Source organism: Ostrinia furnacalis, unplaced genomic scaffold, assembly GCF_004193835.3.
Source record: "Ostrinia furnacalis isolate ACB-3 unplaced genomic scaffold, ASM419383v2 OfSCF7233, whole genome shotgun sequence".
Lineage (NCBI taxonomy): Eukaryota > Metazoa > Arthropoda > Insecta > Lepidoptera > Crambidae > Ostrinia > Ostrinia furnacalis.
This window is the reverse complement of record NW_021137472.1, coordinates 112,835-125,313: the sequence shown is the minus strand read 5'-3', so window position 1 is coordinate 125,313 and position 12,479 is coordinate 112,835. Positions and strand designations below refer to the sequence as shown.

Genomic DNA, 12,479 nt, shown 5'->3' with positions numbered 1-12,479 from the left:
TATCTACCAATTCATTGTTTTATACATAAGTGTTTTTAGAATAGTAGAAGTAGTCCCAGTTTCTTGATCCGTAGTTTTTACCTACATATTTCTTAAATATTAAATTTAGTTTGCCTGCATCCAGCCCCTCCCTGCTACCTTTATGAGGACGTCTGGTTACCTTTAGTTAAGAGTTACGTGATGAAAATCATGTCCTCCTTATGTACAGACCATAATTTAGTATTCACTATGCAAGTCATCTGAGAGCATAATTGTGTGCGAGTTTATCTCGCCTCATTTATACTTAACATCATATATTTGTTTGAACGCGCTTATTTCAAGAACTACTGTTCCGTTTAAAAAAATGTGTTGGATAGCCTATTTATCGAGGAAATCTTTAGGCTATACATATAACATAAACCCATAGCCAAAAAGAGCGTAGCAGTAAAGAAAAATGTTGCAAAAACGGCAAATATTATTCAAACTATTTTCAAGCGTACAAAGTCGCGGGCACAGTTTTTCATGGACCGCACCTAACCACAATAATAATTGTGTTTTGTTTGCCTACTCGTACTTGTGACAATACTGTCTTATAACCATCTTATTTACTACGTAATATTTAATTAGAGGAGAAAAATATTTTTATCTGATACCTACATAACATGAGGTTGTATTAGCGATTAGAAAACTGACAAACATAGGTGAAGACCACAGTACATCAGTCGATGCATTTTTGTTGCAAACTCGCTTCTATTACAAGTTGTAATTTGTAATTTACAACTGGCCTTGCATCACCGGGGAACCAGAAGCAAAGCTTTTGACATTTCACCAGCTCGCACTAAGCATTTCGATAACTCTTTTATATTCCTGAACACTATAGGTCCGAGCCTTTTCATGGCGAGAGTGAATGCACCTAATATTATCTAAATTAATATTTATGTGATAAAACAAAATAGACATAATTATTCACTGGTATTATTTCAAGAAAACGTGTTTGTAGTAGGCACTGACACATAGTATACCTAACATAATTTACATTTTAAAGGTCATAGCAGACATATCAACTCGGAAAGGGATCAACACCGTATCGCCTTTTGCAAGCTGTCATTGCCTTTTGCGCGCTGTCAATCGCGAGGCGAGGCGTTTACGTTACGGTACGGATAAAAGTTGAAGTATGAAGTTTCATACAAAGAATATTGACCGCCTCGAGTTGATACGGTTACGATTCGTTTCCAGGTGGATAGATGTGCTACGGCCTTAAATGTGATTCGATCTTTGGATGCTTGTTTAAAAATAAAATAAAAAAAGAAAACTTAAAACCAGATAATTTAGTACCTGATTTATAATAATATGCAGGTAATGTATTTACGTACTGTACTATTTTTAAGATTAGGGTGTGTGATGTGTGGGTGATATTTTGCCTTTCGGATGTAAATTCAATTTACAAATCAAAATGAAAATGTCCTGCAGCGCTCTTAGGCTGATTTTTTTAAAAACAGCAAAGAAAGCTAATAACTTTTGTAACTTTTTGGAAAGCTTACGAAACTCGTAAGTTAGGTTTTCTACTAATTTGTATGCTAATCTCCATACAGTTTTTTTTCCAATACTTTACGGCGAAGTTTGGGAAAAATTTAGAATCAAAATTATTGTGACTTTTATCTCTTTTACTTGTGTTGTTACAACTTAAGTAGGTTAAAAATTTTCATTCTGTAACCAATAATGCAGTGATAAAAGTGGAACTGAGACAAATAAAAGAAAAAGAAAACAAAAACAAACAAAAGACTGTAAATAACCAGTTTAATCACAAATATCCCCATTGTATAAAGTCATCGACGACTCCATGCAAACGGTCTTTATACCGCTCATCCATTTTCAACGTCAAACTTGCAAGTCCGTTCTGCATCTCAGGGAGTTCGTCTGTCCTCGCGAAAAGTAAAGGCATGAATTGTATGAAACACATCAAACCAAAGTCCAGTTTCTCTTTAAAATCATCTTGGAATTGCCTCTTCGAATACACAGCAGACGCACTGATACCAAAATCGCTTAAAAAGCTTTCAAAACTGCCATAGTACAACTCTTTAAGATCCTCCATGTGATCCTTCCGAAACTTCTGATCGGTCCCCAAGAAGATGAAGAATAAGAGATCTGTGACTGGGTTGCCGTAGTATGTGAGTTGATAGTCAATAATCATTACACTTGAGGGTTCTCCGTTCTGAAAGATAAAAAAAGAGTAGAGCATAGGTGTTAGATCGGAACCAACGCGGGTTCAATCCCCTATGCGCCACTGGATTTTTTGGTAAACCCACTAGCATATTTAGCTCAGGTAGGTTAATGGGACTTTGTACTTTTACATCATTAATATTATTTAAAAACTTATATTCATCTGAACTGACTTTATCAGTGGAGTTCTAAATCAGGCTTTCTTTAAGTCAGTAAAGAAAAAAGTTGTTAGTAGTAATACTTACACTTTCTTTCAGTAACAAATTATTTGCCTGAAAATCTCCATGAGCGATACACACAGCTTCTTCTGGTGCTATTTTAATGTAATTTGAGTACTTTTCTACCATTTTTGGATAAAAATCACGCAGTTTAGCTTTCGCATCACCTTCCAATGTTTCCATAGCTTTGTTGCAAGTATTTCTTAAGTGATTTTCAAATTCGCAGTTAAAATTGTACAGCGTGTGTAAGGACTTAATTTTGTTTTCAAAATATTTTGGATGTTCTTTTCTTATAATAAACGACATGGCGTGCAGTTTGGCAAGTTGCTCGAGAGCCAATTCTGCAATTTTTTTTGTCATCACACTAAATCTGTCGTACGTTTTATAATCAATTTTGGAAACATCATCCAGAATTATAACTTCACTGTTTATTTCGCTGTAGCACTTGACGGTATTTAATCTTTTTTCTTGTGGAATTTTATATTTATCTTCAATTGCTTCAAAGATTTTGAACAGCTCTTTATAGCAAAATCCTTCCCGTAGGTATGCTGCTGAAACGTCGACCACAGAATTTCGACCAATTTCATTTATGATGTTTTTCAGAAACAGATGTAGTTCCTTGTCACCATCTTTAGTTTTTCCACTCACGGTTACAGTTTGTAATGTTCCAAGATAATTTGCTCCGTTAGTTGTCACGTCTTTCACATTCACTGTACAAGTTATGAACCCTTCATTGCTAATGATTTGTTTGATGTTTTGTCGCACCACTGGTTTTAATTCCTTCACTAATATTATGTCGTCAATATCGCACTGAACAGTAGGCGGCATTTTGATTTGATTTTTGAACACACATGCTATACGTGCATGTGCAAAATCTTAAATCATCTGAAGATTATAAGGCTATCAAATTATATGTGTTTAGTCAGTCTACATTACCTGTTATAACCTTGCAAAATATACTGAATACCTCACATGCATGCTATTTCACCTGGTTAAGACATTCTTAATATTGATCATTATAGACAAGTATATCCAGTTTGAACACATTGAGCCTGGATTTGACTTTTAACCTTCTTTTGACTTCTAACATTATTATTATCTGCATTAAGTTAAGCACTAAATATGTTATGTTTGTTATTTTGCTACACACAGGGTTTCACAAGAGTGGCGTTGTCAGTAGCCTTAATTATATCTATGTTTAAAATAGTTTTTTATAATGCAAATAAATCTTTACTAATATAATATAGAGGAAAGATTTGATTGTTTGTTCGTTTGGAAGAAATAGGCTCCGAAACTACTAGAGCGATTTGAAAAATTCTTTCACCATTCATCATCATCATCATCATCTCAGTCATAGGACGTCCACTGCTGAACATAGGCTTCCCCCAATGCTTTCCATGTTGCTCGGTTCTTTCACCATTAGAATCTAAAAAACAATTCTGATAAATCATAGGCTATAAAATATTTTCAAAAAAGTTTGTCATAAATCTTTGAAAATTAGAACTTCTGACCATAATCAAAAATAACCGCCTCTGTGGTCTAGTGGTAAGACCACCTGTTTCAGACACAGAGGTCCCAGGTTCGATTCCCTGTGGGGGCAGATTTTTTTGTTCGGTTTGGTTGGTGGTAGGGCTTGTTCTAAGTCCGCCTGGCTAGCTACCACCATCTTACCTAAGTCTGTCGCCATAACAACAATGTTAACATTGTTGTGTTCCGGCAGTTAGAGGTAAGTTCCTCCGTGGTTGAGGATTCCGGGTGAAGCTCGCTTCCACCTTCGGCCTGATCGTCACTGACCATCAGGTGAGATACAGGCCAAAAGCTTCCTCGTTGTGCATAAAAAAAAATACATACTTATACAAAGTTCCACTCTATTCATAGGAATGCGTGATCAGTCCAGTCAACAATCTACTTCTAAACTTTCCTTTATTTTATCTAGCAGATAGAGGAGACTGTTAAGGTACTTTTCAGTGGTATGATACTAAGTACAGGTATCAATTGTTTAGCGAACATTGGTGTTTCTAAAGATACATGAAATAAATATTTTGTGTGCCCATTTAGAACTAAAATAATTGTGTAAACATTTTGATAAAAGGAATTCAACTCTTCCTAATATTCAGATTTCGAATTCTTTCATAATTGCTTCCAGTGGTCAAAATTGAATAAAATATTTTTGATTATCCTTTAGATTTTGAACTTTAGCCTTCTTATTTAGTCTTTTAATGGCACTCTTATTTATTATCAACAGCATGCTATACCTAGTCTGCGTTTGTGCATAATTAGATGTTGCGCTCACAACAGGTCAAAAAACTGGAAATCACGTGCATTTTAAGATCACAATTTGACATTTGCCGACAGTACATTAAACTATAAATTTCTGTTCAAAAATATCACCTATCACAACTGCAAAAGATGCACAGTGTAAGCTTGACGTGCTACAGTTGTACATTTTGACATTGTAATAGAATATCTTGAAAAAAAATCAGATGGAAACCAGTTCCACGCCTCGGAATGAGACTAACAAGGCTTAATATGATGAGGATTAAAAATAAAATTCCGTGATAGTAATACACATCAAACAGAGAACGGGCAGCAGCGCTCTCTGAAAAACATCAATCTTTTAAACTGCGATCTCCAACCCGCCTGCCAAGCGTGGGGATTATGGCAAAACCCTCCACTATAGTGGAGGAGGCTCATAGTCCAGGAGTGGACTGTAAAGGGTTGTTGATGATGATGAATAATATGCTGAATTGCTAAGATAATAATTATGACGAATCACCAAAACGGACATGGAAGTATTGGGACTTCACGTACAAGATGTTCAAGATAGAATCAAATAGCGGCCCATGATTGGGAAAGCTGACCCAATGAATCAATCATCATCAAATCAAATTAAAGGAAAACCATGAAATCTTAAATGATTTTATTTATTTACAAAAAGTGGTATAGTATGGTAGTGAATTTTCGAAAATTTCGGGAAATTTTTGAATGCAGTAATTTTTTTTTTTCAAAAATAAAGGAATGTTTCCTTTGAGTTAAATTTTTTATCTACATTATGAGTACTTTGCCTCCAGGTGGCATTACTAAATTCCACCCTGTATATACTGAGGCAGAAAAGTTGTCGAGTGGCGACCACAAACCGGAAGATGTAGTGTGATCATTGCCTTCCACTAGGTGGACCGATGATCTGGTGAAGGTCGCGGAAAGTACCTGGATGCGGGCAACGCAGGACCGGTCATTGTGGAAGTCCTTGGGGGAGGCCTTTGTCTAGCTGTGAACATCATTTGGCTGAAACGACAAATGATGGTAGTCTAGTAAACTCGAGCCAATTTTATTAGAATGCATTGTCGAATTTTCTCCTAAGACCGCTACTATTATCTGAGACCGCTACCAACCGTGTGATGTGGAAATCATTGCGGGAGGCCTGGCCTATATGCTCAGCAGTGGACGTCCTGTGGCTGAGATGACGATGATGATGATGTAACTACAGAATAAATATGTACTAGTACTACAATATAACTGCATAATAATTACATATAATCTAAAGGTGGTTGCGTTTTTAAAGGTTTATTAAACTTGACATCTTTTAATAACAAACACGTGTAACACAGCTTAAATTTTGTCAGAAAATAGCACATAAGATAAACATAGATAGACATTGTACCTATACATATTATTTAGCTTCTTATGCAGATATTTACTTATAAAACGTAATATACATATGTACTTACTTGTACAACTATAATTAAAAGATATTTTTCATTTAAACTTCTGTAAATGTTTGTACGAGATAGGATAATATCAGTAACTTTCCGTGAAAAATTGTACACAATAGTACTATTGCAATGTCATCCTGAGAAAGTATTTTACTATAGTCCTAAGATGGCGACATTTAAGGAAGTAACATATTAATAAAATAAAATAATATGTTTTATATGTATAAAATATTATGGTACTTAGTGTGATGCACTAGCTTTTATCCACGGCATCACCCCCGTAAATTTATAATATCTTCATAAATTATAGCCTACATGTTACTCTTATAATTTAGACAATAATACTGTAAAGTTTCATCAAAATCCGTTCAGCAGTTTGTGCATGAAAGCTTAACAAATTTCTATCCGTCTTCACAAACTTTCACGTTTATTTGTAAGATAATTATTACCCATTGATAGCAGAATGAATTTTATTATAAGCTGCTTAAAACCCTGATGTGCAGTCAGCGTCGAATAGTCAAAAGTGGCCAAAAAGTTGACAAAACAACTTAGTTCCAATAGGCTAGTTTCCTAAAAAAATTTTTTTAGTCCGTCATGTTTAATATCAAAAAATATTGGACACATATATTTTTATTTGTCAATCTAACAAATAATTACATAGTTATGGTGCGTTGAAGTTCCGCACGACGTCACAACGTGCGGCACTTTTATGCAAGCGTTGACGTCACGGGCCTCTTCTTATGAACTTTGGGGCGCTTTATCTCTTTAAATTTTCATTAGTTTGAAAAAGTGAAAAATACGTGTAGAGATTTTTTGATAAGTTAACTGACGGACTAATTAAAACTCTTGCTTTTTGACCCAGGAAACATCCCTATTGTAACAAAGACGTGTTGCGAACTTTTAGGCTACTTTGAGTATCACGAACTATTTGACGCTGCCCTGAAAATAGCACATCAAACTACCCATTTTTATTGTAATCTCGCTCTTATTCCCACTACAAAAGATCCCACAATATTAAGCTTGACCTGAAGTCATAACTTAGGCTGGGTTGCACCATCTTACTTTAACTTTGACAAACGTCAAAAATCTGTCAAAGCTCATACAAACAACACCGGTTACCGTCAAAGTTAGATGGTGCAACTCAACATAGCTCGTAACGAGCATCCCATCTAAAATTTTAAAACACGCCACGTTCTAAACCATTTTTAATATCAGCCAAAATGGAATCGAATGGCATTTGCTAATGGACGAATATCGTGTATCAGCTGCAGGGAAAAATTCTATGGCGAAAGTATTCTCGTTTCAGTTTTAAAGGCAAAAAAATATCTACTAGCTTTTGCTCGCGGCTTCACCTGCGTGAAATTTAGTTTGACACAGATCGTCATTAATTATATCTTATACTAGCTGACCCGGCGAACTTTGTTCCGCCTTAATGGCAATAAATAAGCAGACTTTTTTTTATTTCGAACGGGATAAAAAGTATCCTATGTCCTTCTCCTGGCTCTAAACTACCTCCCTGACAATTTTCAGCTAAATCGGTTCAGCCGTTCTTGAGTTATAAGTGGAGTAACTAACACGACTTTCTTTTATATATATAGATGTTATTCTGGGTTATAAACAATAATACTGTAAAATTTCATTAAAATCCGTTCAGTAGTTTTTGCGTGAAAGAGTAACAAAAATCCAGAAATCCAAACTTTCGCATTTATAATATTAAGTAGGAAGTAGGATATTAGTAGGATAGTGAACTAGAAGGATGTGGCTAGCAAGTGACGTAGCTTGTGACCTAGCATGTTAGGTACTTGCCACTTGGAAAGTCTTTGGAAATAATACGAAAACAGCGGTGTTTTACATGAGTTTATAAAGACAGTAGATTTGGCAAGTGGCATTTTATACAAGAAGTTATTGACTTACTTGATTACGCATACATTATGGAATATTATACAGTAAAAAATGAGAATTTTTACTGATGCAGTAAAGCAACAAAATATAAAAATATACTTTAAAATCCATTTGTATCTCTCTTTTGTCCTCTACATTATTTGTTATCCCCTAATAGTTACCAATCTGTCTCCCTTCATACCTTTGTCCAAATAAAACGAGAAATATTTTCTACTACGCCTACCCGCATTTTCACGGCCTTGGGCGGATCGACCGCGGCGTGTACACATTACAAGGTATACTATACAGTCCAGGGATGTTATGGATATCCGTAACCATAACCGAAACTTTCGGATATCCGAAATAAAAAAAATAACCCAAACCGTAACCATAATCGATTTAAAAGTTTCTGATGTAGGCAGTTTAAATTGTTTTTTGTATTAGCATTATTATGTAAAGGCATAACAGCCTGATTTACCGTTATAATGCCATCTAGTATAATTTTTTTATTACGTTTTATTCGATGTAAAGTGTGCGGTCATGAATACCGTGTGGGACAACTATTGCAATTTGCATTCTAAAGCACAGATATCCGTAACCGTAACCGAAACTTTCAGATATCCGAATTGAAAAAATATCCGTTACCGTAACCGAAACCGGTATAATATTATTCCTATATATCCGTAACCGAAACCATTCTGGGAGTGGGTAGTCAATGCGAAATAACGCTCAACGGTCGGAATGTGGAGGTGTCAAAATGTCCATATTGACCGGTTGTTAGTGTGGCAAAAAGTATGAACGTCGAAATGAGCAATGGTTAAAATGATCTGAAGTTAAAATGTCTTCGGGTTAATTCGAACAAGCGTCTTAAGGTATAATAGCTAACGTGAACACGTGTTTAAATGCATCAAGATAAAAATGTCCAAAAAAACTCTTTATTGACTGGACTACAAGAACATTGAACATTTTGACATTTAATTTTATTAATTTATTCATGAGCACAATATATCAGTTGATCATTTGATCTATCACACCTTTTGTTGTACTTGTATTTTGTGATGTGTACCATTTGTCACTAAACCATTGTAACCATGGTAATAATGTACATTTTGACACTGGGACTTTTTGACGTTTTGACACCTGCACATTCCAACCGTTGAGCATTTTTTCGTATTGACTACCCACTCCCAGAATGACCGAAACTATATATCCATAACATCCCTATCACAAGGTATACAGTCTCCGATACTTATCCAGGCTTACTTACCTAGTAAACTTCATGTTCGATTTGCAACTTTAATGCCATCAAACTTGGGTCAAACTTGAATCGGCACTTCGCTGTACAAACTTTCCGTTCGATTCGTAGGAAGTGAAACCTGTTGTATTATTTGTTTGATGAAAAGTAAAGCAGCTGAATATAAAGAAATACGTAGTTTCAGTTGAAGGAATCTGGACTGAATAACATTTAGGTTAAGAGCTTTTTCCCAGAGATATATCCCGTTTTGTTTTTTGGCAGGAACTGTTTAAGTAGTTTGTGTTTTAATATTAACGTTCACACGAACATCCCGTTTGTAGTGTCACATAAAAAACCGATCCGTTCGAATTTGTAACAACACAGTTAAATGTGTGTTCACACGACTGTCCAGTTTTGTGGGATCCTACAAAACTGGATTGCCGTGGGAACCAGCCTTAATGTTTGAGTGCACTAATAATGATTGCTTAAAGTAAGCTGACTTTATTCCATTCTTTCTCACGATCAGATATCAGTGTAATAATTTATGGTACCTACGTAAGGTATAAATTACATAAATACATCATACAAGGGTGTAGTTTCTTAGGATAATAATGGCAACTGACTCAAACAACAATGTTGTTATATTCCCTCACTGTTTAAAGGAAATACAGACAGAAACCTTTGGGCCTGAAATAGCAAACTTGCAGTTCTAATTAATTGCTATTGTAACCCAGTACCTGTTGTATACTGTGATAACTTGTAAATGTAACCTGTTTTGAGACCAATAAATACTTTTTATTCTATTCTAGGTATAGATCGTTCATCCATGAAGACGCGCCTCACCATTCTTCCGCCAATGTTTGAGTGTTATCGGTACACGCTAAATTATCAATGAATGCACACGCACATTACAACAATGACGCTCGAATTGCTCGGATCACCCCGCGCTTCCCTCGATCAAAACCAAAAATTGGTGGGGCGCGTCTTCGTGGATGAAACGATCTAAACCTTGCGTATTTAAACTCAAAACTCGACTAAAACTTGAAATTATCTAACAGTTTTCCTCATATTAAATATTAACTTTATACCAATAAATTTTATGAGTATAAAGTAAATAACATAGCGTATCCGCTAACCTAAATTGTCTGGGTGTTCCTTTCATATCGTTGCTTACTCCTGGGATCTCTATTTTACCCTAAATTAAGTTGTAAATAATTTTACTTCATGCTCAAGTTAATAAGGTCGAGTATATTAGAAAGGTAGGTAAATATAAGTAATATAGGCTAAACGATGTCCTCTTGAAACTTTAGTCATTTAATTATACGAGCCAAAGCGTTTCCTTCCTCTCAATCGCTTAATGTTATAATGAAATTTTAATAATTGAATTATTTTCTAAAAACTTGAACCTAAAAAAATAAATAAGTCAATATTGTGAATCCAAGTGGATTTTTACACAGTAAAAACTTAGGAGTTAGGAAGTTAATCATTTCTTGTCAATATCTTTAGAGAATATTGTACTTAACTTGGGCCTTTTTAAGGCATAAGCCATTTGATATTATGGCCACTAAACGAGTGTACAAGAAAGGCTGCAATGTGTGAGGAATGGCGTGTGTGTGTGTGATGACCACAACCACTCTGCCAAGAGTGTAGCGACGAAAAAGAAGATTTACCGGCCGTATTCACAAAAGATGCTTGCTTAAGTGAAGCAGCAAATTGAACGCACAGCATTGAATAGAGCTCTGTGATTGATCGTGTGCGCCACACGCGTGAGACCTCATAGATTACGTAGTATTACGGTATAAGTTTGTGAATGCGGGCGTATAAGTCTGATTATGTTATCTGTTTTGGTGAGTGACCATCCAGAATAGGCTAGTTTCCTAAAAAAATTTTTTTAATCCGTCAATTTTAACATAAAAAATATTGGACACGTATATTTTTAATTGTCAGTCAAACAAATAATTACAAAGTTAATAGTGCGTTGAAGTTCCGCGCGACGTCACAAAGTGCTGCACTTTTACACACTCACTGACGTCACGGGTCTTTTCTTTAGAACTCTGGCACGCTTTATCTCTTTACATGTTCATTAGTTTTAAAAAGTTAAAAATATGTGTCGAGTAGTTTTTGATAAGCTAACTGACGGACTAATTAAAACTCTTGCTTTTTTACCCAGGAAACACCCCTATTCCTATATTTTTAACCGACTTCAACAAAAGGAGGAGGTTCTCAATTCGGTTGGTATGTTTTTAATATCACGTAGATCAAAATTAAAACAGAAAAAGTAATATTTTATTGTTCCCCTCGTCTTTACCATCGCTTTTCTCCCAAACATTAATTTCCTTGCCCTCTCGTTTTGACGGCACAATCGCTAAACGTCTTTTTCGAATGCCCTTTCGTAAAATATTAACCGCGGAAAAGTTCTAAAATAAATTCGAACTTCGGCCCGTTTCAATTAAATTGGGTGAGACCACAACACAAATGGGAGAAGTAATACCAGTCTTTGCAAAAGAGATACATAACAATTTATTGATATACCCTTACAGTTCATTAATATCGACATCGTCGACATCTTTGCCAACTAATTAGAGTGTTTTGTAAAAAAATTAAGATTGTATTTGTCTACTAACCATAAATAGATATAAGTACATACTAACATTAAATGTAATTTCAAATTGGCAATGTGAGCGCTTTGGATATAAATCTGTAAGCTCACTTGCATGTTAATTAAATAACTAATAAGTAAATAAATAAAATTGCATGCAGTATTTTATAAAGGGGCACCTTTTTATTGCTAGATTATTTACCTACATAAAAAAAGAAAAGGGTGACCTGTTTAACCTGGTGACCATAGATATATTGAAAATAAGCTTACCGTAAAAATCTTTTTATAGCATTGCGTAGAAAAAGCTAAAAGATGGTGCCGCTAACGCATAAATTTTAATACGAGTATAACAAACGTCAAAACGGTAACTATTGTGAAATCACAAAACCACAATAACATCGTACTAAACTTATAAAATATTCGTGTAGACCTACAGACTACTTCTTTCATCCCTTTTTACACTGTGGCGAAACTCGCCGACCTTTCAATAGATTTCTCGACCGTGTCCGATTTTGTGAAAAATTTACTTCGATTTATTCCAAGTTAAAGTTTTGGCAGGTGAATAGTGACGAGTATTGAAGTCAGAAACTCAATCCCTAGCCTATAGGGCACTGGTTCCCAAACTTATTTGAGAC

The 12,479-nt window shown here is 35.1% G+C and overlaps 1 protein-coding gene across 1 annotated transcript; it reads right to left on the bottom strand.

Annotated features, from left to right (window-relative positions):
* Nucleotides 1-1,759: 1,759 nt before the first annotated feature.
* On the bottom strand, nt 1,760-3,341 carry LOC114363686 (uncharacterized). The gene is made up of 2 exons (XM_028319484.1): nt 2,445-3,341; nt 1,760-2,191 (listed from the first exon to the last, which is right to left on the bottom strand). The coding sequence occupies exons 1-2, from the start codon at nt 3,243-3,245 to the stop codon at nt 1,781-1,783; spliced, it is 1,212 nt and encodes a 403-aa protein (XP_028175285.1). The 5' UTR covers nt 3,246-3,341; the 3' UTR covers nt 1,760-1,780.
* Between the last annotated feature and the right edge of the window lie 9,138 nt (nt 3,342-12,479).